At 37.2% G+C, this 27,835-nt stretch overlaps 7 protein-coding genes and 2 long non-coding RNA genes across 11 annotated transcripts; 3 read left to right on the top strand and 6 right to left on the bottom strand.

Annotated features, from left to right (window-relative positions):
• Nucleotides 1–654: 654 nt before the first annotated feature.
• LOC6650105 (facilitated trehalose transporter Tret1) lies at nt 655–5,872 on the bottom strand. 2 transcript variants are annotated; one of them, XM_015176785.3, is made up of 3 exons: nt 5,809–5,872; nt 2,230–2,402; nt 655–2,157 (listed from the first exon to the last, which is right to left on the bottom strand). In XM_015176785.3, the coding sequence occupies exons 2-3, from the start codon at nt 2,366–2,368 to the stop codon at nt 827–829; spliced, it is 1,470 nt and encodes a 489-aa protein (XP_015032271.1). In that variant the 5' UTR covers nt 2,369–2,402; nt 5,809–5,872; the 3' UTR covers nt 655–826. The 2 variants fall into 2 exon arrangements, with proteins under 2 accessions (XP_015032271.1, XP_002074065.1); XM_002074029.4 differs by lacking the exon at nt 5,809–5,872 and adding an exon at nt 4,207–4,272.
• Nucleotides 5,873–8,988: 3,116 nt separating this feature from the next.
• LOC6650104 (facilitated trehalose transporter Tret1-2 homolog) lies at nt 8,989–17,367 on the bottom strand. Of its 2 annotated transcripts, XM_023180041.2 has the most exons (8): nt 17,101–17,367; nt 16,836–17,040; nt 16,039–16,772; nt 11,263–11,377; nt 11,016–11,201; nt 10,536–10,721; nt 10,229–10,473; nt 8,989–10,165 (listed from the first exon to the last, which is right to left on the bottom strand). In XM_023180041.2, exons 3-8 carry the CDS (start codon nt 16,063–16,065, stop codon nt 9,392–9,394), a joined length of 1,533 nt encoding a protein of 510 aa, XP_023035809.1. In that variant the 5' UTR covers nt 16,066–16,772; nt 16,836–17,040; nt 17,101–17,367; the 3' UTR covers nt 8,989–9,391. The 2 variants fall into 2 exon arrangements, with proteins under 2 accessions (XP_023035809.1, XP_023035808.1); XM_023180040.2 differs by lacking the exons at nt 16,039–16,772; nt 16,836–17,040; nt 17,101–17,367 and adding an exon at nt 11,732–11,788.
• LOC124460827 lies at nt 11,140–12,158 on the top strand. Its single transcript, XR_006954809.1, has 2 exons — nt 11,140–11,207; nt 11,270–12,158. It is a non-coding gene; the product is annotated as an uncharacterized LOC124460827 (long non-coding RNA).
• Nucleotides 17,269–17,668, top strand: LOC124460829. The gene is made up of 2 exons (XR_006954811.1): nt 17,269–17,310; nt 17,442–17,668. It is a non-coding gene; the product is annotated as an uncharacterized LOC124460829 (long non-coding RNA).
• Nucleotides 17,669–17,676: 8 nt separating this feature from the next.
• On the bottom strand, nt 17,677–18,208 carry LOC111519394 (uncharacterized protein DDB_G0284459-like). Its single transcript, XM_047013702.1, has 2 exons — nt 17,905–18,208; nt 17,677–17,837 (listed from the first exon to the last, which is right to left on the bottom strand). The coding sequence occupies exons 1-2, from the start codon at nt 18,206–18,208 to the stop codon at nt 17,677–17,679; spliced, it is 465 nt and encodes a 154-aa protein (XP_046869658.1).
• Nucleotides 18,209–18,729: 521 nt separating this feature from the next.
• On the bottom strand, nt 18,730–20,176 carry LOC6650102. Its single transcript, XM_002074026.4, has 4 exons — nt 19,979–20,176; nt 19,625–19,916; nt 19,457–19,561; nt 18,730–19,392 (listed from the first exon to the last, which is right to left on the bottom strand). Exons 1-4 carry the CDS (start codon nt 20,036–20,038, stop codon nt 18,980–18,982), a joined length of 870 nt encoding a protein of 289 aa, XP_002074062.2. The 5' UTR covers nt 20,039–20,176; the 3' UTR covers nt 18,730–18,979.
• A 98-nt stretch (nt 20,177–20,274) lies between these two features.
• Nucleotides 20,275–21,184, top strand: LOC6650101 (probable prefoldin subunit 5). Its single transcript, XM_002074025.4, has 3 exons — nt 20,275–20,454; nt 20,565–20,774; nt 20,831–21,184. The coding sequence occupies exons 1-3, from the start codon at nt 20,356–20,358 to the stop codon at nt 21,023–21,025; spliced, it is 504 nt and encodes a 167-aa protein (XP_002074061.1). The 5' UTR covers nt 20,275–20,355; the 3' UTR covers nt 21,026–21,184.
• LOC6650100 (mRNA export factor GLE1) lies at nt 21,115–21,924 on the bottom strand. Its single transcript, XM_002074024.3, has 2 exons — nt 21,701–21,924; nt 21,115–21,641 (listed from the first exon to the last, which is right to left on the bottom strand). Exons 1-2 carry the CDS (start codon nt 21,878–21,880, stop codon nt 21,150–21,152), a joined length of 672 nt encoding a protein of 223 aa, XP_002074060.1. The 5' UTR covers nt 21,881–21,924; the 3' UTR covers nt 21,115–21,149.
• Nucleotides 21,925–22,107: 183 nt separating this feature from the next.
• On the bottom strand, nt 22,108–24,483 carry LOC6650099 (T-complex protein 1 subunit alpha). The gene is made up of 4 exons (XM_002074023.4): nt 24,317–24,483; nt 23,895–24,048; nt 22,947–23,837; nt 22,108–22,883 (listed from the first exon to the last, which is right to left on the bottom strand). Exons 1-4 carry the CDS (start codon nt 24,387–24,389, stop codon nt 22,328–22,330), a joined length of 1,674 nt encoding a protein of 557 aa, XP_002074059.1. The 5' UTR covers nt 24,390–24,483; the 3' UTR covers nt 22,108–22,327.
• Nucleotides 24,484–27,835: the final 3,352 nt, after the last annotated feature.

The following is a 27,835-nucleotide window of genomic DNA, read 5'->3' as shown; positions in this document are numbered from 1 at the left end:
GCAAAATTTTTACACATACAAAATGTGTGCATTTACTAAGCGAATATACATACCAAATATGGTGTCTCTAGCTGGAATAGTTTTTGAGATAAACGCTTTTTTTAAATTGCGTGGGCGGAAAGGGGCGTGGCAAAAATTTGAAATAAACTTGATCACTCTACATACTACACGAGTCTACATACCAAATTTGGTGGCTCTAGCTCTTACAGTCTCCGAGATCTAGGTGTTCATACGGACAGACGGACAGACGGACGGACAGACGGACAGACGGACGGACAGACGGACATGGCTAGATCGACTCGGTTGTTGATCCTGATCAAGAATATATATACTTTGTGGGGTCGGAGATGCTTCCTTCTGCCTGTTACATACATTTTGGCGACTTTAATATACCATTTCACCCTATGGGTGTATGGTATAAACACAAAAAAAAAAGTAATTGTGCCAGACGAGTGCTGTGTATTTATCGTATAAATCAAATTATAATTTCAATAAAATTTTTTTGATTAACTATTCTAATAGAAGAATCAAAATAAGAGGAACTAATCCTACATGGTGCTTGGATGGAAAAGAATTTGCATACTTTTGGGGCTTATCCATAAAAGATGCAATTAAAAATGTAACTTGGCAAACAAAGCAGAATTTCAAATTTGATATAGTTTAAATAATTCAGCAAGTTTTTATTTTATTATATATAAACAATATTATTAACAAGACTTTGGAAATTTGAGTGTCTGCTTAAAACTAGATAAAAAATACTTTGTATATGAGGCTTACAAACTAATATACATAGAATCCAATATATATGGCATGAATCTAATCGATTTTAGTTGCGTTTGCCATTAAGACGATCCTGGATCTGCTGCAGACTAAGACCTTTTGTCTCCATCACCACAAAGAGGACAAAAAAGATGGCCACCACCATAAAGCCGGCGAATAGCCAGAAGGAATAGTACGATCCAAGGGCATCGAGGGCTGGATACCAGCGAGTCACAACAAAACCTAGAGTCCAACAAGTGGAGGCGACCACTGAGGAGGCAGCCGATTTAATATTTGCAGGGAACATTTCACCGAGAACCGCCCATGGCAACGGCCCAAACCCAGTACAGTAGACAATGTTGTAGATAATCAAAGCTGGCACTGGCATCCAACCGACCATAGAGATATCCTGTACCACCAATTGCATGTAGAAGAAGGCACCGAGAGCCGCCAATCCAATTGACATCACACTGGCCGAGATCAAAAGCATAATTTTTCTGCCCAAACGGTCGGCCACAATGGGAGTTAGCCCCGAGGATGCAACCTGGACACAACCAATGATAATGGTGGCCACGGCCGGATCCAGGCCAGTGTTGGCACTGGCAAAGATCGATTGGCTATTAAAGAGTACCACATTGATGCCCGACAACTGTTGGAACGAGATGAGGCCGGCGCAGATAAACAATGCCTTGCGATTTCCGGCATTCTTGAAAAGATCCATCATGGTTCCCTTGTTGGCCATCGCGTCCTCTACATTTGCCTGAATAGTTGCCATTTCGTCATGTACGCCTTGTGAGCTCTGACCACGCAAGAATTGCAGGGAACGCAATGCATCGGTTTTGCGACCCTTGCCGGCAAAATAATAAGGACTCTCGGGCATCAAGAAAAAGAAGACATCAAAGATTATTGGCACCACAATGCAGCACCATTGCAGAGCCTGATACGTCACAAACGGTCCAATGGCATATACATATAAAATGCCAGCCACTATAAACAATTGCATCAGAGAACCAACGGCACCACGCACATTATCCGTTGAGATTTCACCCACATACATGGGCTGTACAGTCATGACGAAGCCCACTCCAAAGCCCTGAATCAATCGGGACAGGTACAGGATCCAAACCTCTGAGGCAACCATATTGAGAATGAAGGCCAATACAAAGAAAAGGCTGCTCGATAGCAATACCCATTTGCGTCCAATGCGATCTGCCAGCGGTCCGGCCGCAAATGGAGCCACCAAAGCTCCAATGGCAATCAAAGATGAAATCCAGGCATCTTCCTCAGCAGTGATGGGTCTACTTAATGGTGAATCCGAGGTATCTTCACTCTTCAGCTTGGGTCCAATGGGCGATGTCCAGCCCAGACAAGTGCCAACCACAAAGGCTGACATATTGGCTACACACACACAAGTCGCAATAAATAATTAGAAACTTCATTAAAATAAATTAAATACAACAAAATTCTCACCTGCCACAGCAGCCAAGAAAATGCGTCCCGTTTTAACTGGTTCGGGTGTCATCTTTCTTGAATATCCTTCGCTCATTTGAAAAGAATTAACTTCCGTATAGGAATATTGAACACTTGTTGTCTGCTCGGTCGAACTCATTGTGGAAAAACGGTTGTCACCTCACGTGTGGCAGCTGTGCAAAGAGAACAAAGCGAAAGTCTATCATTAAAAATTCATTTCAGTTGGCCTAATGATAGTTATCCCCCTCCATCCCTTGCACATTTAACCAGCATCTCATTTGAAATTCAATCGTCTGTTATGCTAACTGGACTAAGTAAATGGCTTAAACAAATAATCATTTTAACATAATGCCCTTGACCCTTCTCCCTGTCTGCCGCCTGAATTGAATTATTTAAGCAATTTAAAAATTTCACCAGACCATTAACTAAACAAAATTAATAAAAAAAAAAATAAAGCGATAAAATATTTGTGACAAACAAAAATGTGTGATATCATTATTTGTAATTACAAAAATTGAAAAAAAATTGTACATGTATATAGATGATTTTCTGAGTATGACTATATAATTTAATTATTGTTGATTCTCTTCCTAATGGCCAAATCAGTATTTGCCACACGATGTTACTTGGCTTACTTTCGTTTGAAAACTGAAAAATGAAATTCAGTTGCAATCAATTAAAGACGGAGAATTTAAAGATTTTGTGTTAATCAATACTGCGAAAATGGCAAGAAAGGGAGATATGGGGGCAAGGGTAAGGGTAAGGCTTACAAATGCATTATCTTATCAGGAAAACCCCCTTCAACTTCAAGGCACATTCATCTAGTAATCATTGTCAATAGTAATCTCTCTCTTTAGTGGCATCAAATTGAAATTTTCACAATATATGCCTCTTGCACTTGAACTATATTTGTTAGTATATACATATATTAATAGCAGATAAGACCTGGCAAAAATATATAAAAAGTATCCCACTCCAAATTGTTTTTGTTTACACAATGCAAAGGCGCCGCATCCACTTGCCGATCAGCCAAATGTAGGTAACTGGGCTCCAACAAAACTCTAATCTTCAAGTGCCTTCTGGTTATATTCCCTTTGTGTCATTACCAATAAAAATCACCCTTTGGCTTACATAATTATCTTATTGTGTAATTTCGAATCGAAGAAAACAAAATCATCATAATGTCAATAGACCAAATCAATAAACATGACTAACTTGGCTAAAACAATGACTAACACGTGCAAAATGCGTGGGAGAACAATTGACAATGTGCTCCCAGTAGCGGATCTAAGGAGGTTGAAAAGGGCCCCCCCCCCTAAAATGCATCTCCAGATCTGCCACTAATATTAGAAATATATGTGCTTCTAAAATTGATTAATTAAAATTAATATTTGGAAGTCAATATGTTTGTATTAAAGGATGATTAATATTTTCACACTACTTGCTACTACTAGCTTCAAAGCCTTTAAATCTTTTAAGACTGAAAACTATGACCAACATTCTTTAAATGATTTAGTATAAGTAATCTAACAAAATTAGATTTTATTTAAATGTTTTTGCCATTTGGTTTTTATACATTTCCATAAGGTTTCTATCTCTTTATAAAGATTAGTTCAAGTTCTCTTGCACAAAAAGAAATAGTCACAATGGTTGTCAAATAACAAATAAGAAAAGAGCCAAATTAAAAGAATTTTGTTCTACTGATTGCTCACGGTTAAGTAATCATTAAAGCACGTGAACACATATTAATCAATTCAGAGTAAAAAACATTTATGAGTCTGTCAATTAAGCTACTAAGACACTCTGTAGATACTAAATTAAATCACAGTTTTGATACAGATACACAAAGTGCGTGAATGGATTTTAATTGGTTTGATGACAATTCTTTAATTAGAAATTATTCCAACAGCAACAAAGAAGAGATTATTCCTTATTTTTAAGGAAGAGTCCTTTAAGTATCTATTTAATTATGCTTACAAAGAATAGAAGAGAAATCCTTAAAGGATTTTTTGGACTAGCTGCTCGAACTAGACGGTTACTCGCACAAATCGAAACTGTTTGCCAGAGTTAATTTCAAAGTAACAATTTGATTTGAAGCCCTTTTGAATTTGCCTCACTACTCCTACCCATTCATGTAGAGATTCTTGATTATCTGGTGACGATAATGGCTATACATATATATAAACGAGCAATACTTATATAGTAATATTGTTGAGGCCAACAATCTAAACGCACACAAATTATTATCATATTGTATTTAATATAATTCATGGCAACACTTAAACCTACAATTTATCAGTGGGCCAGAAAAAAAAAACAAAAACAAAAACAAAATGAGAGCGAGAACAAAACAACAAAAAATACTTATAAACAATTTTAGGCACTCACCCATATTTAACAATTTATCAATTAGAACAGGCAATTAAATAAAAAGTGTAACAACTAGGCGTATACGTAATGCTGCGAGTGAAACTTTTCCGTTTAGATAATAATTGACAAAACTTAATTTTGAACAACGAAATTTCTCTCCAATATTATGACGTTTTTAAGCTATATTATTAAAGTTATAGTTACCTATGAAAGTAAATAAGAAATACTAAATCATTATCTTTATAACAGGTGCAAATTTTCAAGCATATGCAGATCAAGGATAAGTTATACTTCCTGCCAAACAGCTACTTTTTTCCCAAAGCCTATTAACTTGGCTAATATACCACTCCATATGCTGGATTAAACGGTTTATTTTGAAGTATTCTCAATTTAAGTGAAATGATTAGATGCCTTTGGCGGTAGGTTTCTTGCTTTATGAAGGTTATCAAAAGATTTGTTTTCAATGTTTATGACTTATCACCCAAAAGAGGAAATAGGTCTCTTAGACAATGTGCCAACAGTTGAGTAAACAAAGATGGAAAACACAGGTAACAAGTTGATCTACTAATTGCTAATGGTTAAATAATATTTAACACGTCGACAATTCAGATTGAAAACATTTGCAGTTTCTAATTAATATATTTAGCTACTTAGACAGTCTGTAGATAATACATTGTCTTGCGATTTTGATAGTTTTTTAGTGATAGGGATTAATCAGTGTGGGAACTACCCTATTTTTTTTATAGACTTTTTAGGGCGGAGTCCTTTCAATAACTGGTTAGGTAGTCCTTTCAATAACTAGTTCGGTAAGAAATGATTTGGTTAGGTAACTTTTATTTAAATTTGAAATCACTCTTGAACTCGACACTTACTCGCGCAAATCGAAACTGTTTTAAAAATTTGATTTGAATTCCTTTAAAATGCCTTTCACTCATACCCATTCATTGTTGAGATTTTTGATTATCTGGTAATGATAATGGGTATAACATATAGTACGTAAACGAGCAATACGTATTTTCTGAGGCCACGACACAAATTATTATCATAATTCATGGCAACACTTAGCCATCCTCCTATCAATAAATCAGAAGAAATATACTTTATATAGTCATTGCCAAACTGACGTACATTCGGACGACAAACTAAAGTGATACTTAAATAAGCTTTCTGTATAATTGAATTAATTTCTAAGAAACTTTCGCCACTTACCCATTTTTAATATTTTTATCAATTAGAAGAAACAATGGAAAATAAGATGATGACAGCTCGGCGTATACGTAATATTGAAAAGGAACCCGTTTAGAAATAATTTGTCCGAACTGAAATGATGTTGGTGCGGGAATGTTTTGACGATTTGTGGATCAAGCACAAAATTGAGCTGAGAATTTATAACAGACGCATTTATATGTACACAACGACGGGCAGTAAGTGTGAGCAGCTGATAAGTATACATATATACATTGTAGTATCTCTTACACACACACACATACAACTGGATATAATATCGTATTCTATAGGCCAATGAGCATTGTACTAAATTAGTAAGTCCAACTCATACAGAGCGAGAGATAGTGAGACTGAGAGAGATTTATAGCTGAGAGCTAAGCTTAATACTATTGTGTGATTTTTATCTGAATTGTTGACAATAAAATGAAAATGGCAAAATGTTCCATTACACTAGAGACCGACAACAACAATAACAACAACAACATTTAAAAACATTTCCTTTTATTTATTGAGCGATTTTTTATAGGCCTCCCCCTTTAGTTCCGGACAAAGTTCTCAGCAATTTGATTTTAGATTATGATTTATTTCTTACTGGTATCTATCCAATACACACTAAATCGAAATCAGTTAGTTGAGGAAGTTAATTAACATGCACACATCACACACCAGACATTCATTCACTCACTTGCTCATTTACTCACTACCTCTGGGGGGTATTGACTTATTTAGTTTCCATCCAAAACATTAAAATAGACCTTATTATCTACCTACATACAACACTTGCATACATATAAAAGTAGGTATGTATGTGTGTGTGTATTGTGCGTGCCTTCCATATGAGACTAATTGAAATGTCTGCCGCAATGTAGACAGAGAAAATCCCATTAAAATGGTAAACAGTTTGTGATCTACAGTCAGGGGAATTACCTATACGGAACCAAAATTCCAATTCCATGTGTGAGAATTCGGTGGCAAATGATTGTGCATTAATGCAATTCATAATATTTATACTGATTACAACGATGTAAATATTTATATATATGCATATATTTATTTTATACTTGCATTCGACAACAAGCAAAAAAAAAGGAGGCTCGCATTATTAGAACAACAAAAACAAGTTAAATGTTTCTCATTATATATTCTTACGCAGATCCGGTTTTAATCGTAATTCAATATTTTAATATTAGTATCATGAAATTAACATTTGTTAAATTGTTTATAAGCCGCGTAAAGTATAACTTTGCAGTTATTTAAAAAAAAAATCGAATGAATCTTAAAACAAATTCTTTACAACACTAAAACATTAAGCACAAATTTAACACTTTCTTTTGAAACAGATTTTGAAATATTGCAACAACTATGGCAGAAATAAAACGCAGTATATTATTTATATAAATACCTAGGTTCCAAGTCAAAGACTTAAACTCTTTGTTTAATATTAGCTGCGAGGACAGAGGTAATATTTTCCAATGTAATTTCAGAAAGAATTGGAGATAAACTTAAAAAATTTAACTTAAAATTGGAGTAGATCAATATTCATAGATTTATATAATTTTTAATCAGTTTTGATTGCTTTCAGCTAAATTTATCACTTATCGCAAAATACTTAATCGTATGAATTCGAATGACTTACTTACTGTACTTTCAGAATTCTACATGATTTTTAACTTGATTTTAAATCTTCGTTTTGCATTAGCCTTAAGGCTAAGTAATTGTCTGAACCTTGAAGCGGACAATTGGCCCGTAAGACTCCAGGACAAAGATTCGCATGAGCTCAAGCGGAGACCTCAGAACCTTCCACCCAACTGGATGAGGGGAGCAAACCTACAACTGTATATGGACCGACACGAATCGCATTGACAAATTAATATAAAGTAATAGACAAAGAATAGAATTAACATAGCTAATAAGGAACCAAATAGGGAATATAGAAGGTTTTTAGAAAAGAAAGAGAGGCCTCTGATCTGATCGTAGTCAGAACTCGAAAAGATTCATTCAAATCATTCTAATGAGGAAGGAAGGAATATAATTTCTAGATATCAAATATCACTTGATCAAGTCAACTGTAGACTACTAATAGGTCATTCATATTTAGAAAGAAGAATTTAGTTTATTTATACAGTGTTTATACACGAATTTAAGACGTTTATATTTATGGACTTTAGTTCTGATTTTCTTGGCTTCCAAGTAACTCAATGAAGAAATTTGTTGAGTAAATTGTTGGTTATTGTATTCTGGTTATGAATCGTAAATGTTGTCATTTGAGCCTTTGCAGTTGTTTCACAGGTTAAGCACCTGAACAAAAAATTCACCCTTTCGTCTTTCGTTTTCCAAATATTTCAGCCAAATTTGCTGAAATTTTATTATTATATCTACGCCTCTGAACTCTTTAAAGAAGTTATAGATCTAGAAAAACTAAGACAAATTGTGAAGGCACTACAAATTTTCAATTGAGCTCCAACATTTAATTTGTGGCCAATTGAAGTTATGAATTTAGTATGTAATTTTGGGGATGCACTTTGTTCCTTGAACTACGAAAGAAAGCGAACTAAACTCCTCGCCGAATTGATAAAAATATTGATACAAATAAGAGAGTTTTCAATACATTCATACATCTGATACTTTTTTAAGTTGATTTAGATAAATTTACCTGAGCACTATTCAACTATATACATATATAGCTGTATATGTGGATATATTCACGACACTTGAGACAATTGCAATTATTGATGGATGTCTGTGGATCTTTAGCAATAATCAACCTATAGTACATTTGAGCAAATATCAAAGTCAATTACAATGCTCGTGTATATATAATAGATATATAATATATATCTGTAAATATTTATCTGTCGTCATATTGAGCAGCACTTCCTATAATTGCAAATTGAATATTTGCATTTGTAGAATTAACGACTATTCGTCTATATACTATATTTTCAAGTAAATATAATTATCAATTTATTACATTTGAAGCGATCAATCAAAATCGAAATGTCAGGTGAATGGCGCCACAAGTAGGCGTGGTCTAATCATATGATTATTGATAGGAAGAGGCATAGACAGGCCTGTGGTAGAGTAGTCGGAATCTGAATATTAGGGTTATCAGCAAATTATTGCTATCAAATGTGATGAGCTCTTATTATTAAAGCCAATCGATAACTGTACAGTTTAGTGTTTATTATCAAATATACAATTACACATACAAATTATACACAAATATTAAAATACATGTCTTTGGCAACTTACGAAAATGAAAATAGACACAAGGATACAATTGGGAGTAATGCTTAAAAACTAATTGAACTATATAGTACACTCTTAAGGTCTTGATCAAAGTCAAAATAATTAGGGTGCTTAAATATTTGATGCTACAGTTCTATACTCTTCTACAAAGAGTTAATCAGTTTGAAGGGAGGGTATAGATACATTCGGCAAGTAATTGTGTGTGTGTGTGTTCTTTTTGGTATAGGCTGCTTATTTACATACGAGTACAATGTCATTTGTTGTAAGCCATCCAACTGATCCCGCCCCCACTTTTCATAATGTGTGGTGGTTATCTTTATTGACGACCACTCAGCCAGCTTTGTATCTGACTGGCACTCTTGCCCTTTGTCTCCTGCACGGCCAATGCCACAAATATGGTGGCCAGAGCCATGCAAACGGCAAAGAACCAAAAGGTGACATCCGATCCCAATGAATCGTTCATGGTGCCAAATGATTTCGTTACCAAAAACACACACAGCCAGTTGAACATGACGGTGAGGGAGACAGCTGTGGCCTTGACATCGGGCAGAAAGAGTTCACCCATCATTAGCCATGGAATGGGGCCATAGCCAACCGAGAAAGTGACTATATAGAGGACGACACAGAGTAAAGGTAGCCAGCCAATGGCTGAAACATCCTTGCCGCCATCTTTGATATTGAAATAGGCACCCAAAATGGCCAGGCAAATGGTCATAACAGTACTGCTGAAGAGCAACAGAATCTTGCGTCCGGCACGCTCGATCAACAGCGATGAAGTCAGAGTCATTATCACTTGGACGACGCCAACAACAATCGAACAACTAGAGGCATCGAGAGTGCTGCCAGCCGAATCGAAAATTTGCACAGTATAGAATATCACCGCATTGATGCCAGAAAATTGTTGGAAAAGCATCAGCAACATGGAGATTATCAAGCCTTTGAGAGAACCACGATTACTGAAGAGATCCAAGAATGAGGCATCGGCACCAGCTTGATCCAAATCATTTTGTATTATTTGTATCGCACTGCGTGAGTCACAGAAACGACCCCACAGCCATTTCAACGAGAGAGCAGCATCAGCACGTCGGCCCTGGATAAAAGTGTGAGTTAGTTAATCATGAGTATAATCGGAACTATGAAGCTCATCACTCACCTTCTTCAGCAGGTACACGGGCGTTTCGGGCAAGAAGAACATGCCCACCAGCAACAGAATGGGCACAATTAGACAAAGTGTGCTTAGAGTGGTCCATGATACCATTGAACCAACCGCATAGACAAACAATATGCCAATAGTGAGCAATAGCTGAAACAGAGTGCCCAATGTGCCGCGAATACTTGTCTCGGCAATCTCTGAGATGTACATGGGAGCCACCACACAAAAGCTACCCGTGGCGATACCTTAATGATTAAAACTCAAAGTTAACTCAAAGGGAATCCTCTAAAAGATTGCAGCCACTCACCAATCAAGAAACGTCCCAAGTATAGCCAACCAACGGATTGGGCAAATATAATCGACAGCCAGGCCAAAATGAAAGGCACATCCATGGCCATGGCCGTGTAACGTCGTCCAATGGCATCGGCAATATAACCTGTGGGTAGAGCTCCCAAAAAGGCACCAATAGCCAATAGGGAACTGACCCAGGTCTCTGTAAGTAAGCAAATAGTATCAAAAGTGTTAAACTTGACTAACTTATTGGCAGATTAGAAAAATTGATAAAGGGGAATAACACTGATAAACAAATAAAAGAAATTACTCTTAGCCTATTGTGCAGTCTACGAATTAAGTATACGAGAATGCATTTGTAGCAAAGCTTTTTATTAACAATATGAATATAAATTTAAAGTACTTAGTGAAGTGAGTGCAAAAGATTAGACTATAGTAATAGATAACTAATCATTGATAACTATTAAGTAAAAGAAAAAAGCAGTATATAACTTACGTTCTGCGGCTGTTAGTTGTATTCCTCCATCGTTGGTAGAAGTAGTGGAATTGTTTATAATTGTTGCGGTGGAATTGCCAGCTATTGTGGAATTTCCCGTCGTGGCATTGACAACGGCACTCAATTGAGGCAAAACAGGACTTGTCCAGGCCAAAGCAGTGCCAGCAGCAACAGCTCCCAAGCAAACTTTAAGTAAGAATTTCCATTAGGTCTCACGTTCAACTTTAAATACTTTTTTATGTCTTACCAACAAGAGCTGCCACATATTGACGAGTTTTTGAGGTCTTTACCACACCATCCTGCAGAGGATCATAGAGCATTGGATTGTGAGACGTGGGATCGCCATCTTCTTGACTTACAGTCTGCAGGAACCGAAAAAAAAACAACAAAAAAATATAAATATTAATAAGTTTGATCTACGATAACAAAACGGAAACCAACAAAAAATGTCGCTAAGTCGTTTAATAAGACAACTTAAGACACTATTAAGTTGGGTATTTAATATGTTTTTAATGTTCATTGCTGTTTTGGAAGCCTATCAAACAACTGCCCAAGTGATGGGAAAATTAACCAACCGTAAGATACCACTAGTCGGCAATTTAAAAGACAAAACGCAATGGGCAAATATCAGAAGGAAGAACAAAAATAAAAATAAATAAAATGGAATGATTTTTCTTCCTCCTGAAAATTGTGCGAAACGAAAATCTTGCCTTTACCTGCCACCAACGCGCCATGGCGCGTACTACTTTATCCGAATCCATTTGTTCTTTTCTAGGTTGATTTCCGGGTTCTCTCACACACCCACACCCACACACACGCACAAAGATCTTATATAAGAGGATTAACGCACACACAAAAGGCACCTTGCCTTTGATTTTTTGCTTCTTTAGTCGATCTTAATTTGTTGACACTATTTTTTATGATTTATTTTTATTCCTATATGTACATATAGATATACAAACTATTTTAAAAAAGAAACATAGCTATAAGTATATATCTATTTGTTTTGCGCGTATATAAGTTTATATTTTTATTCCGCTAATTTTAGTGAGTGTTGTGGCAAATGTTTTGGCCCAACTGGCCGCCTCAAAACGACTGAAGCGTTGGACTCTTCGAAAAAAGAAACACAAACTAAAAACAACAGACAACGTATTCTCAGACTTTCTATATTTTGTATAGAATCTTTTATTTTTATTCTCTATATATCACTTTTATTTTGTCTGCGTTGTATTTATTTTGGCCTGCCATCCCATGGACGCAAATTCTTATCTGAATTACATGTACGCCATGTGCCAAACCGATTAAGAGCTACCTGTTAAACAAATGTGTCTAGTATTTCCCTTTCTTCGAATAATTTCTATTAATTTCCTTCTCAGGTGAATAGCAATAACAACCTAAAATCGTAAAAATCGATTTCATAATCACACATTACGCATACGCCCCTCTGCACACTGGCCAAAGTCTAAACAAAATTGAAATGCTTCCGGCAAATGCACCAATTGTTTTTACATAAACGCAAATTGTAGAGGAAAATAAAATGCATTACGATGCGTTGCATTTGCCAAATGCATTTGGTAAATTTCAAAAGTATAAGAATAGAAAAATCTTTGCTAAACTTTTACTTCTTTTCAAAGTGATCAAAGCATTTATTAACCAAATATAACAACTTTATAAACAAAACCTATCAAGATAAGTGAGAATCTGTGAAACGATCTGCACCTCTGTTGATCACTCCTCATAAAACTCTGATCATAATTGTGTTTAAAAATAAACTTTTGTTTGGATTAAGCGATCACAAAAGGCAAAAAATAACCGCACGAGTAAACCGCAGTCCTTATTAGAATGCAAAATTAAAAAACAAATTGTTTAATTATAAAATGTAGCACGTAAACTTTAATGGCGTCAAGTGCATGCCAAAGAAACCTGTCGCCATTTCAAAAGAGAGAGAGAGAGAGAGATAGAAAGATGCAATATAGATGCTCGATGCACTGACCACCGAGACAGCCAGACACACCCACCCACCTTGTTGTGTGTGTGTGTGTGTGTGTGTTCGTTGATAGCTCATCCACATCACATGCTAATTAGTTAGCGTTGTTGGCTTTGCTCTGTTTGTTTTTACTATTGCTTGGGCCTTTGCCGATGTCAAGTTCAGGCCCCCTCTCTGGCCATCTGCTGCCTCTCGTCTGGCCGCAACAACTAAGTACTAATAGTTTGTTTGCCTTAGGAGGCTTGTTGCCCATAGCCGTAGGCGAATGGGGCAACATTAGATTATCTGCATTAAGATATTACCACTTTGAAATTTTTAATGTTATGATCTGAACATACAATTTAATCAATATAGAAAATATTTGTCATTTCATTATGTCAAGTAAACTCTTTTAATCCTTAATCACACAGAAAAATTCACAAAAATAATGTAAAGTAGTCATTCATTTACCTTGATACCCATATATTCATCAAAGAGAGAAAAAAAACATCCGTTATCCGTTTTATTTAATTGTTTAATCAAGGTTAAAGCAAATTATCAAATGACAAAACTTGCTGCAATATAATAAAAAGGGTTGAACAAAAAGCCCACTACGCCCATGTCTGTTTGTATGCATGTATGTGTGTATATAGTAAAGGTTTTTTCTCTTGTCGGTAAAAGTTCCGCGTTCACGCCCACATTTATCTACCTTTCTGCTGTGGGCAATTGAGGCAAACTTATAAACAATAAACAATATAGTTTATGTGACGCGTTCGCCATAATTTTTCTCAATACCTTTGACCGAGAATCAATTAAAAGACTTAAGACATTTCGGTCTTGTGGTTATTTATGCAGGGTGCACCTTAAAGTATGCTACACTTTATATTGATTACTGCAATTTTTCTTTATGTCGTAGACATTGAACTTATTTAAAACAATCCTTTTGTTACTCACTGAGGTTAATCAGTTTATTTTTTATATATTTATGTATCATTGTGGCCTCCATTATCTACGAAAAGAGAAATGCATTACGATGCAACCAAAGAGTGGGTGGAGAGGCTGAAAAGCAATGCTTCTGGAATTTATCCAACTAAAGTCAGAATACAAAACGACAATGATTTGTCAGGAATGTTTATATTTACATATATGTATTCATATGCATTGGGATAAATAGTATTTTTATTTTCATTGCTTGACACAGGCAAGATAAACATTTACTAGCACAAACAACAAGAGATATGCAACTATATGTATATATTTGATTATAAATATGTCCGAAACACAAACATTGGCTATTGATAGGCACGCGACCAAAAGTACGGATATATGGCGCAGTTTTATTAGACACTCCGCCAATGCCATAAAACAGAAGCAAGCAAACAAACATATGAATACAATTTGGTATTCATTTCCCAATTTTATATTTGGTTGGAAATTACAATCATCCCTAGACATTTCTGTTATCTCAAACAGGATTTTATCGCCCAATATCAATAGAGAACAATACAGTTATGTCGTATACATGAATCACTTTTAATCAAAGTTTTTGAGAATCTCTCAATGCAAAAGAATTGAACGTCATGCTCAAAGGTTTCTCTTCTATGCTCGTTATCGAAAACAGTTGGTCTCGGCGTGAACCAAAAAAGTTATAGACCGATCACTTGCACGGCTGCTGTTAGACCCCAAACCGATTTAATATATTTATAACCCCGTACCAAATGATAAGGCCATTTCGGCCACGGGCCCAATCAACAACCAAAAATCTACGAAAAAAATACCAACTCAATGCCCAAGCAAGTTCCTTCTCACTGAAATTAAAACGTTCTCGAGCACACACACAAGTGTGTTTATTGGGATTATTACAAAACGGAGAGGTAAACTTTAAGTGGGCATATTGGTAACACATTTGGTATACAAAAACCCAAAGTCAAGTGGCCAGATCTATTGAATGAATTGCTGACTCTATGGCCCAAGTGCAAAATTGCCACTTGATGCTGAGTCTGAAGTATGTTCATATCCCTTATAGTTCATATCCCTCTAAGCCTTAGATTTAATCGTTTGTTTATGACTGTTGATTACGAAATCATTTACCATGGCAACACACACACACACACACCCATATGACACACACGCACACTCTTAAATAAATATAGTATATGGACTGTAGTAAACAAAACTCTTGTATAAATCTTGAACATTTTTATACTCGTAAACTTCTTTAAGGAGGTTGTAGGTAAATCCTGATAAGATATTTAGTTTTTTTTTTTAATTTCCTTAACTTGATTATACAAAATTTGAAACGAATTAATAGGCAATAAATTAATTGAAAAAATTATGAACTAATTAGCCACAATAAAGACAAGTTGAAGTGGCAAATCGATTTGGATCTGTGCATTATTATGATATTCATAAAAATTTGCCTACAGTTTTAAGGAACACGAAGAGACCTTAAAACAAATTTTATTGGTAATGGGTCTAAAATATATATAAATAAGCACTTTAAACTTTATTCCTTGAAATGAAAAGACGTTCCTTATTTAATATATTGGTATTTAAAAGTCTCTTTAAGTCAAAAACTTAATAATTCTTTTCGAATTCGTAATATTTGTGTTAAAGCAAGTCTTCAAATGGTAATTAAAAGTCAAATTGAATGTTAGTCTATAAACTTGAAGATTGATTATCATATTGGTTATTCCGAAGTCAAATCGAATGTTAGTGGATAAACTTGATAAGATTAAATATCAGATTGATTTTTCAAAATGGTTTTTATTTTCAAATCGTCATTAAATATTGTGATATACAGACAATAAGGAAATTTTTAAACGAAACACGTAGAGAAATTTTATAAAATTTTGAAATTTGCAGAATCGAAAACCAAATTCAGTCTGTAAAATCTACTTTTATATACAGTATAAAAATCTTTTTTGTCTTTTTTAAATAAAAAACTCTAAACAATCTATAGGCCAATATATTTTAGAAAATAAGATTTAAAATAAGATTTTAGAGATTTAGAGCTTAAGTTACTTAGACGCATTTTATTCGACACAATCGACTTGCCTTTTTAATGTCCTCGCCGGCCACCATAATTCAACGAAAATATATAATAGTTAACACAATAGATAGGCCAATTATAATTTGGTTTATTGTTCACAAAGTGAGAGATCACTGGACAAAAGTTAAAATGCTAATCTGCACATAGATTTCTGTTAGTTACGCCTTATGCCAAACGATTTCAGAATATTTTTTTTTTAACTATCGAAACGTGCGGATGGGCGCGTTGAGCGTCCGATTAAAACTGAATGTCTCCGAAGGAAAAACGTTGAGCAGCTAAACAAAATCAACGTTTGTATATACATAGTTATTGCGACGTCGGCGACCAACGCCAACTGATATGAACAGTTGAAGTCGCAGCGACGCCGACGTTGGCAGCAACGCGATATATAAATTCGATGAGGTTTGCATGACAAAGCCAACTGGACAACTTTGGAATTATGCTTATAGATCAGCGATTCGGGAAGCGTTTTTCACGTCGATGTCAATTGAGTTCACTCAGTGCGTATACGTTATATTTTACTAGTGAAGAATCAAATTTGATCTGCTTGTTTGGCCATGGGTTGTCTGTCTCTTTTCATTTGTCTTTTATAGGACACAGTAGATTTGGCATTGCAATCACTTTCGTTCATATAATTTTTGAATTTATCTACCAAACGCTTTAAACCGTTCTCCAATGTTGGACAAGTCATCTTATGGAGGTCTTTGAGTATTGCGTCTGTTAGAGCTTGGAGCAGCATCTGTTGTGGACAACTCCAACGAGTTATATAATGGTTGGATATAGTTCTGGGCAGTTATATTACCTCAATGTAGTGTTTCGGGACATGCCTGCAATTGTGTATTTGATTGATATCATGAACCATGAATTGAAACATTGTTGGATCAGATTCATTTATCAGATCGCCAATAAAATGCACAAAATTCCGAGCATGACTGTGCAGACTATGAAGATCTAGTTTTTCATTCGACTGAAATGTATACATAGCAAAATAATGTTCATTGAGAAATCTGTTAATAGTGGAGAAATTGTTATTAGTGATTCCATATTTAAACGTTACCTGTTCTCACCTGTAGAAGACTTCTTGACCAAGACGGCGTTCTTTGGGCTTAATTTGATTCCATGCCTGCTTAAGAGCCAATCGTTCACTTAATGTAAAGCCCAAATCATTAACCACCGGACCAACTTTAAATTCAGGCAATCGCTTTGGATAGTTTGGAGGTGCTACAAGAGGACGTGGTTGGATTTCTCCTTGACTTGACTCATTGCTCACATTCATGGTATGGCAAAAATTAAACAAAATTTATTTAACTGTATTAATTTATCAAATGTAACAAAGAAAATGGTTTGAAAAGAGAAGACAGAATACAGTTTACTATAATTGGGATTTCTGTTACAAAAACTTTTCCAGAGGACCAAATTCTCAACTCACCACATGGACAAGGACGAAAGGTTCTGCCCCCATTTGCTCACACACAGCTCAATAGTTAAGGAATGTAGGATCTTCGGTCTGATCCTTTCATTCAGTTATTCACTACTACAGTCTGGCAAAAGGACATCCACAAGGTGCTTTATCAAGGAACACAAAGATTCAGTAATAATTCACTTAATCTTCAAATGAATCTTTTTATGCATCAATTTTATGTTCAATTTATTTTCAAAATGTTCTTTGGAAAATTCCAAGTTTTGTTTGAAGCTGTGTTAGCCTTGCCTCCTTCTGTTTTGCTGCCGCCTTCTTTGCCTCCGTTGTCTTCTTCTCCTTCTGGCCTGCCTACGTCTCCGTGCGGCTCTACGGCGTGCTTGTCTCCTACGATTCGCAGCAGCAGTATCGGTGTTTCCAGTGCTGGTGTTGCTGCTAATATCGTTGCTTGTACTTGCGCTATTGTTTGCCTCGGTTGTCGAATTTTCAGAATTTGGTGTAGAGCTTCCTGTATTAGAATTTCCAGCTTCAGTTGATGGTGTCGATCCTGGCGCTGCGGTGGTGGTGGTGGTGGTGGTGGTGGTAGTGGTGTCGGTCAATGCTACACATTCTTCTTTTTCCTTATTGTCTTCTAAGGAACAATCCGTGCAGTCATCGGCTTCTGGAGTTTGTGATCCAGTGCAGGCTTCAGCGGCATCGCTTCGAACAAAGCAACTGGTCAAAAGGCCAATGCCTAGCAGTAGGGTTAAAATTCTCATTACAGTTCAACCAGTTTGTGTCGGATGAAGAATTCTGTTCTCCGTTCCACCTTTTATAGCGATTTTTGGGATGGGTTCAAATTCAATATCGCCATATGCAGACAGCTGGACAAATAAATTGAACTTCAAAGTCCAATATACTTCATAAGCTATTGTTTCTCTTTTTCAAAGAAGATGCAAAATATTTTCATGTATTGTTTCCATTAAAAGTATTTCAATATAACCAGGTGAATTAGTTCTTAATATTTATTGAAATAATAGGTACATAATTGAAATAATTTTATTCTTCTCAACGTAGTACATTTTCGACCACATTTTCTTTGGAATTATTTTTTTTTTGTGAATTTCAACTTATTTATATTATTCGTTACTTAATTTGTCATGAAAGCTTTCAACTTAATTACACTTCGTACAATTTAAATCAAGGATAATTTGTTAAATGAAAATTGCAATTAGACAAAGAAAGGTTTTTTTTATCGGTGTTTTAATTATGTCTTTTAAATGTTGATAAGCAAGTAATATCATATTTGAATATTTTTTTATTCCTGCTGACTTAAGCTATCTAACTAGAATTATAAATTTATGAAAAGAAAAAAAAAACTTATACAATGCTTATGTGTTTAAATATGATGGCAATGGAATGAGTCCGGAGGTGCATCAACAAGACAATATTATATGGATGAAACTGAAAAATAAATAAATCTGTGTACTTATGTTTAAACTGGCTCACAGCGCTATTGTATTTCATAGGTTGGTGACCTTATTTCATAGTTAAAGATATATGCGAAAGGTTTGTCGAGCCGTCAGTTTTTTGTTACAAATTGGGCATTTGTGCGAGGATTGTATGGCTGACTGTATGCAGACTTTACAGAAAACGTGACCACATTTTGTTGAGGTGGGCTCACGTTGGGAAGCAGATTCCAAGCAAACTGGACATCTATATGAATTATCCTGCTGTGAGTTGTTTGCGCTGTCACAGGTGCGCTTTGGCGGCGATGGATTGTCAATGATACAATCAGGATCTGGAACTTCAAGACGACGGCGTTGAGCAGTTCCACGAGACGGTGTGGAACGTGTTGCAACTGGTGTGCACAAATCGATAATTGCATCTGGGGGGCGATTTCTTGCCAGTTGACGCGCAGCTTCATAGTGTTCCGACAAATCAATGATCTCAATTGGTTCAGCTTGAAATGCATAATTATAAATTGCATTTATCAAGGAGTTTAAGTTTCGCTAAATAAAACTCACTTGTGTTCAATCTAGGTCGATTACCACGGACAATTCTTGGAGTAGAAGCAGAGCTCAAGCCAATGGAAGCTAAATTATTTTCAACATTCTCACAGAAACGACGGACTTGAATGTAAGTAATATCAATAGCTATTATAGATTTACTTTAAATCAGATTCAATTACTTACTGCGATCAATTTCAGCAGCTAAGTTGCTATCGTCCAGCGACTCCTGCAAAACTAAATCGTTAGCGTTAGTTGATGGCGAGTTAGAGCTGTTCTGGCTCGTTGTCGGTGGCGAAGACCTGCTTTGCGAGGTATCCTGGAAGGAATCGCTATCCGTCGAGCTGCCGGCATTAGCCTGGGAGTTGGGATTAACCATTTCGTTGGACGAATTACCACTTAAATCATAAACTTCAGATGTCGACTGGAAGCCGGGTAATGAGACTATGGAATCAATGTCGCTGAGATTTAATAATGCCTATTCAAAGATTTGTAAAGAACATGAATTTAGTCCGCACAGCCAATTCTTATTAAACTTACAGAGGATTGAGGAGACTCAAATGATTGGGATTCGTTCGATGTGTTTTCTGAATCAGACATTATTTAGTTTTGCCAACTACAGTGACAATGAACACGAAGATAACAAAGATAAGCAACTTATTATAAAGCAATTTTCGGACAAACAAATCGCAACTATAAACGATTTCGCGCAATGCAGCGTTTGGATTAGAGATGTCACCTAGTAGACCTGATATAAAACCATTGTATCGAAAACTTACTCGGTGGTTTTGGACAACTCTGGCGATGGTGTTGCCGGACGTGGGGGAAAACGACTTCTGGCAACTCTTAATCGGTGTGCCCTGTGACTAACTGGAATATTAAAATTTTGTTATAAATTAGAAGTTTAAGCATAAATAATGGCTGGCACCTCAAACGAATCCGCAAAGGCCGAGATGATCGATCTCACCAAACTCAGCCCGGACCAGCTGATGCAGATAAAGCAAGAGTTTGAGCAGGTGAGAGAATCGTTGCCGTCGCGTGAAATGTGTCTGGGTGCGGGGGTGATAGGCGGTGCGAGGATTTTGGCACATGCTACTAAAACATTGAAATGCACATGTTTCTGCAGGAGATGACCAACATACAGGACTCTTTGTCAACTCTTCATGGCTGTAAAGCCAAATACGCCGGCTCAAAGGAGGCACTTGAAGCTTTCCAACCCGAATGGCAGAATCGACAGATCCTGGTGCCGCTGACGAGCAGTATGTACGTACCTGGACGCGTTAAGGACCTCAACAACTTTATCATAGACATAGGCACTGGTTACTATATTGAAAAGGTAAGCTAAATCTTTCGACTTAATTCTAAATCTCATGCCATCTGTTTGCTCTATAGGATCTGGAAGGATCTAAGGACTATTTCAAACGTCGCGTCGAATACGTACAGGAACAGATTGAAAAAATCGAAAAGATACACTTGCAAAAGACTCGTTTCCTTAACTCAGTGATCGGTGTGCTCGAGATGAAGCAGGCGCAAGCTGCAAAACTGTTGCAAGCCCAGCAGCAGCAGCAAACCAGTCAGACGGCCTAGGAGCGGGGCATGGACTTGAGGAAATGAGCATGGAAACGATGTGCAGAACAAAGTGAAATTAAATTATTGAAACGTTTAAACGAAAATTGTGCATTTAATTATTATAGTTTATTAAATTGTTCAATTACTTCTTGGCCTCTTCCAGTGCCACGCTAAGAACTTTTACCTTTTGTTCATAGGCCGATTTGAGGTCTTTGAATATCTTTGATTGTGTATCATACTCGGCCCTCAGCTTGTCATAGACGGCCTTGGATATGTCCAGTTTCTTTTCGGTCAGAGCGCATTTATCCTGTTCCGCCTTAATCCACAGATGGCTCTTCTCTAGGCGTGCCTGCGTGTGCTCACATTCAGTGGTCTTTAGCTGCAGCATATCTTTGGTGACTTGTAGGACATCCTTAACGGATTCCACCTGATCCTTAAGAACAGAAATCTGTTGCTCCTGTTGCTTATTTACTTTGGTCTTCTCAAAAAGCAATGTTTTGGCTTTCAGCAAAAGTTCCTCTTGCTCTTGGCGGGATTTGGGGGCTTCTGTGCCACCCAACATGACAGATTGCTTCAGGGATTGTTCCAATTGAACGACACGCTTCTTCAGTCGCTCATTCTCAATACGGGCTTCCTTCGGTGGAATGTTTTGAAATGGTTTTTACTTATTCCTTGTTTTATTCAAAAACTAACCTCAAAATCTTTGCGTAGGGCTCCAATACGCTTGCGAGACTCTTCCACGAGAGCCTGTTTCTCGCTCTCCAATGTGAATACCATATCCAACAATTCATTTTGTGAATGCTGCTGATCCTCCTGTTCATTATTGTTATTGACATCGCCACCAATTGCACCTTCCTCCTGGGGTTCCGACATTTTATTTTCTTATATGAGAATTTAAAAAATTACTTAAAATTTATGAAAAAATCTACTCGAAGAATGTGTTTCTTTTCATTTCTTTTTGTATTTATAGATCGATTGGATGCAGAAACTATTTATAGGCGAATCGCTCTCCAGCCCTCTCTCTTGTTCTCATATTTTCTCTATTCATTGCTTTTCTCTCTCACCAAGACAAGAAGAAAATAAAACATAAACAATTGCTCTTCAGAGTTTAGTGTGACGCCTTTTTGTATTTATTAAAACGTGAGAGAAGCCATCATTTCGGTGCGCGGATATTGGTTAATACAGATCGAAATTATTTAAACAATTTAATTGTTGTTATAAGTAAATGAATGGGATGAATGAACTGATTAAAATTAAATGCCTAAAGAACGACGTGTAGGAAATCCTTATCTTCCTTCATCTCTTAAGTGTGGATGTCACCTAACCATCTAGCTCGCCAGCGGCGCAGGCATCGGCATAGCTCTTGCCGCTCTTGTCTTCTGGATTTAGCTTGATCATGTCATCAATTCGCAAAATGGTAATGGCCGCTTCGGTGGCAAATTTCAGCGATTTGATCTTTGACATTGCTGGCTCCAGGACACCTGATTTCTTATTATCACGCACCACACCTTCGACGAGATCCAGACCGGTCCATTTAAGGTCAGAGCGTTCTGGCTTGGTCTGGCTGGAATTGTGATACGAGCGCAGTTTGGCCACTAGATCTGTGGCGTCCTTGGCTGCATTCACTGACAGTGTCTTGGGAATGACAAGCAGAGATTTGGCGAATTCCGCAATAGCCAACTGTTCACGCGATGCCAAAGAGGTGGCAAAGTTCTCCAAATAGATGGATAAGGCAGCTTCCACACAGCCGCCGCCAGCGACGACCTTTTTGCTCTCAAGAACACGTTTCACCACACAGAGGGCATCGTGAACAGAGCGTTCCATTTCATCACAGTAGAAATCATTAGGACCACGCAGAATGATGGAAGCGGCCGCACTAAAAATGGTAAGCATAATAGTTAGGAAAGTTACTTTAAGATGGAAAGTTTGGTTTACTTACCGAGCCTTTGTGCCCTTGATGAGGATAAGCTCATCATCGCAGATTCGTTCCTGTGCTACCTCAGCAGCTTCACCAACCATACTGGCATCGAAGCTCTCCTCACCGTCCATGTTCGTCAACGAGGTAAGGAATGCAGCTCCAGTAGCCTTGGCTATGATCTTTAGATCGCTCTTCTTAACACGACGCACAGCCATAGCGCCAGCTTCAACGAAATACTTCATGCAGAGATCATCAACGCCACCGCTGACCAGGACTACATTAACGCCAGTGCCCAGAATCATGTTGATGCGCTCCTTGGTGATGTCTAGTTCGCGGGCACGAATTGCCTCCAACTTATCGGGATCATTGATAAGCACCTGGACGCCCATTTTCATCTTGGTCTTCTGCAGAGAGAAATCCAAGCAGGCAATCTTTGCGTTCACAATCTTCTTGGGCATTTGCTGCGATGCAATTGTGCAGTTCAAAGCATAGCCAGGAATGAGAACAGACTCCCGGGCCGACTTGCCGTGAGCCTTCAACACATTGATGGCCTTGATCGAGTAGGCTGTCTGACCCCGAGGATCTGTGATCTTCACCGATTGGGCTGCATCAACAACCATGGTGGCAAAGAACTCAGCATCGGCGCCAATGATCTTTGAGCTCATGGAAGTCTTAGCAATATTAATCAGTGACTCGCGTCCCAGTTCGTCCACTGGGGCAGTCAAATGCTCAGAGATGTACTTGCAGGCCTCCTTGCAGGCAATCCTGTAGCCCGAGATTATGGAAGTTGGGTGGATCTTCTGCTTGACCAGTTCATCGGCATTCTTGAGCAGTTCGGCGGCCAGAATAACAACTGAAGTGGTGCCATCTCCAACTTCTTCATCTTGCAGTTGTGCCAACTCTACGAGAACCCTAAATAGAATTAATTAGTAACCTCCCAATTAGACAATTCTGTCAATTTGTACTCACTTAGCAGCAGGGTGCTCAACCTCCAGCAGACGCAATATGGTGGCTCCGTCATTTGTTACTGTAACATCTCCAATATCGTCCACAAGCATTTTGTCCAAGCCCACTGGACCCAGAGAACTCTTCACAATGTTGGATATGGAAAGAGCAGCCATAACTGCGAGGGGTAAAGAGCAGATGTGTGGGGATAAATAGAGTCATAACCTCAATTCGTATATTTATGGCCACTTTAATTGACAATTGTGTTTTTTTTCGTTGAAAACTCTTTTTTTAAAAAGATTTACAATGACTAATACTCCCACATCAGATAGTGTTCGGGAACATTCTGCCATACTTTTTTCGTACCGCCTGACTCGGACAACGTGCTTCTCTTTCAGCCGGCTGAGGCAGCGGCAGCATCTGTTTTCAAAAACGACAATTCTTACCGTTCTGTGTTCGCACCGAAGATCCTGATTGCCGGGTGCCAGCAATGGATAAGGGACTCGCCAATGTCGACATGTTTGTTCTGTGTTTATTCGACTTTTAATTAATTACAAAGAAATTAAATACTTCTGCTTTTTGAGTCACCTTTTTTGTGATTATCGATTGAAGTGAATCAAGTTAGGGCGATAATTTACCGTATATCGATATGTTGCCGATGCGTTATCGTTATCGATTCTTCACTAGAACACAGAATCAGCTGATTAAATAGTAGGGCTGCTATCGGGAAAGCAAAATACCTAGCAAACATTGAGATTGAGAAAACATTTCCACACTGATATTTGAAAAGTACGTTACTTTTTGAAAAGAGTGTGCATTTTTGGTGGTTTATTTGCACTTGTGCTAATTTTAGCATTTGACAGAAAATAGACCATGTAATATTTAAATATTTATTCTATTTGCATTTTGTGATAATCTTTTCTTTTGTTTACTTGCTAAATTATTCAATTTATATTTATATGTTAAATAAATTATTACAAACGCATTGTGAACTCTGTAAAACTTTTCATTAGCTTTGTGGCCACAACAAGTGTGCAAAAGAGCTTTTGTATTAGCCTTTTGTTTTTTTTTTCTGTTTTCAACTGCCGGTGGACGGAATACTTTGTGCAATTAAAGCTAGCTACCTGTGTGTGAGTTGAAAATGGAAAGGGCGATATTGTCTTCGTACGGACAAAAGGTAGCTACAGCTGATAATTGTGGTAGCCGGCGACTTTAACAGTAACTGCAATAAAGCCAAAATGGCGACAGAGCACGACAAATTGTAACGCTCAACCAGGACTCGTACTCCTGTGTGTTTGCGTGCATCTTTCATGTGACTTTTATGTGGGCTTATGGTGTCAGTGTGTATGTGCACTTGTTGTTAAATTCAATTTACTGTAAATGTATTGTATTGCCATATACGTATGTATGTATGTAGCACCGACAACTTCTATTGCCTACTGTTGCCTTTGGTTACAGCTCATTAGCAGCAGCACACAACAAAAACAAACGTTGATAACCACCTCGGTTAACATTAATTCGACTTGGGTACAGCTTTCACATTTACTATATACCCTGCACACTAATACGCTTACACACTTTTGTGTTTAGGTGTACAGTGAGAACTAACTAATGTCAACAAATTACCAAAGAATATAACCAATATAACCAATGTTAATTAAGCGTACCTTCTCTATTCTACTCTAATTGATCAATATATATTTCGAGTTTCAAATGCATCATGACTTGAGAAATCTATTCAGACAAAAAAGTTACGAAACAAGTATGAACCTTGAGTTAGTTTAAGCCGATGTTGTTATTGTTATTAATGTTATTTGTGAAGACAAGTTAGTCGCTTATATATAGTATGTAGATTCATCTTGATACAGTTTTTAGTTAGAAATGGCATCTTGGGGGTGCTTATAAATTGAATCTGCACTGTACTACGTGATATATGTAGATGTGTATGTGGTATGTAGGCATATATAGAGTTACATATGCTCAGCGAATTTAATTGCCCAACGGCTGAGGCCGGTATTTGCCTCAGCTTCTGTTGCTGTTGTTGCCGCTTTGGCTTCTGCTTTTCTCTGTGGTTGCGATTTATGTTTGTTCTACATGCATGTTGTACAAACAATTTAGCTGTAACTGTGACACACAGACACAGAGACGGGCACATACACTCAAATACTACACACACACACACACACACACATACAGACAGACACGCACATACTCACACAAATGTAATGGGAACTCTGTATGCGTCTCGGACGACCTCCATTTAACACCAAACGTGTCATTTGTGGCCATTTGCTTTTGGTTGGGTGTTTGTATTTGTATTTGTATTTGTGTTGCTTTATGAGGCTTTGGCTGCGTTTTGTGGTCTATTAAGTGGCTCCCACTAAACCAAAAAATATGGCATAATCTTTATGCGACTTGTGCAACATGGCGTATAAGTACACACACAACCATAAGCATAAGCGTTATGCCTCAAGTGAGCAACAAGCGGATGAATCTACACACATAAACCTTTAGTTTCCATTAAAGGAAGGCCAGTTAAAATGGCAAAAGTTTACAAAAATCTGTTTATTAAACGATGGAAAAGTAACTGACAGTGTGACTATAAACTAAAGTTCATTAGAGTTACAAGGGACAAGAAGTACATAAAAATAAACTATCTAGTCGATATTTGAATACTCTGTTCAAATTTAAGTACTTAGCCAGTTAATTTCAGGCAAGTTAACTTCATTAGCTTTTATTATTACTTAAGGCGTTTTATTGAATCACAAAATAGTTTGGTTTTTATTCTAGACTAAAGTTGGCAAAACATTAAGATGAATGCTCATGCTCTCTTTATATTCTTGTTAATAAAATAAAACAGGTAAACGGTAGCAGCGCCGACAACGTTTTCTTGCATGCAACAGTAAGGAGCAACAACTATATAAATACATATGTACATATACATACATATACATACATATGTATATAATGTTGACGGGGTAGATAACAGGAGGCTAGAAAACTTTTACCTCATCCAAACCGGGTGAAGCAACAGTAAGCCAAGTCAAGACTTTCCCACACTTTCCCCCATGGGTCTCTCTATCCGCCCAACGCACTCGGCTACGCGTGAGAGAAAGAAAGGATGCTGTGCCTACGTGGAATCTAAGCCAGCCTGTGGTTTTGTGAGTGTATTAAAAATACATAAAAAAAGACCTCCTATAAATTGGAAAGACAGAGTAGAGAATAGCAAATGTCAGTTGGCTCAACTGTCTGCGCTGTTGCAGATAAACAAATAAACTAATTAATAAAAAGCAAATAATCACAAAAAAGAAAAACCAAACACAGAACAACAACAATGCAAGAAGACAACAAATAAAAACGAAAACAAGAGTCATAAATTAAATAGAAACAGCGAAAATTACTTACCCAAAAAAAATAAAAAAAAGAAAAACAAGAAGAAAAAATGAGGCGGTAAGCAGCAAGTGGCATACCGTGTCTCTAGGACTCCTTTAATAAAAACAAAATTTGTCTCCTTTTGCTGTCTGGTTGTCGATTTTTCTTATTTCATAGCATACACACGGGCGCAAGGCAAAAAAATTTATATGTATAAAAAGCAAAAGATGGATTGAGAGGAAAAGGGAGAATTGGAGCTGGCGTTTTTGGTGTTGTTGCTGGTGTTGGAGCTGGTCTGGATATGGATCTGGAGCAAGTTGGTGCCAGCACGAATAATCTACTAGCGATTTATTTCTTGCTGTCGCCGCTGTCGTTGCTGCTGTTGCTGCCGTCGACTCCTGCTGCTATTTTTGTTACTTCTTTTTCATATTTGTGCTTACTTTCAACTAAATGCCGACGTTTCGGCGGCTCGGCTGCCATTTTGCCCCATCGTCTGCTAAGGCTCGTGTTGATTTCGTACACCGACGCCATTGCCATCATCATCATCGTCCTCGTCGTTGTCGGTGCCGTCGTCATTGTAGTCGTGCGTTGTC

This window comes from Drosophila willistoni, chromosome 3R (genome assembly GCF_018902025.1).
Source record: "Drosophila willistoni isolate 14030-0811.24 chromosome 3R, UCI_dwil_1.1, whole genome shotgun sequence".
Lineage (NCBI taxonomy): Eukaryota > Metazoa > Arthropoda > Insecta > Diptera > Drosophilidae > Drosophila > Drosophila willistoni.
Note: the sequence above shows the minus strand (reverse complement) of the source record. Positions and strands in the feature narration are given on the sequence as shown.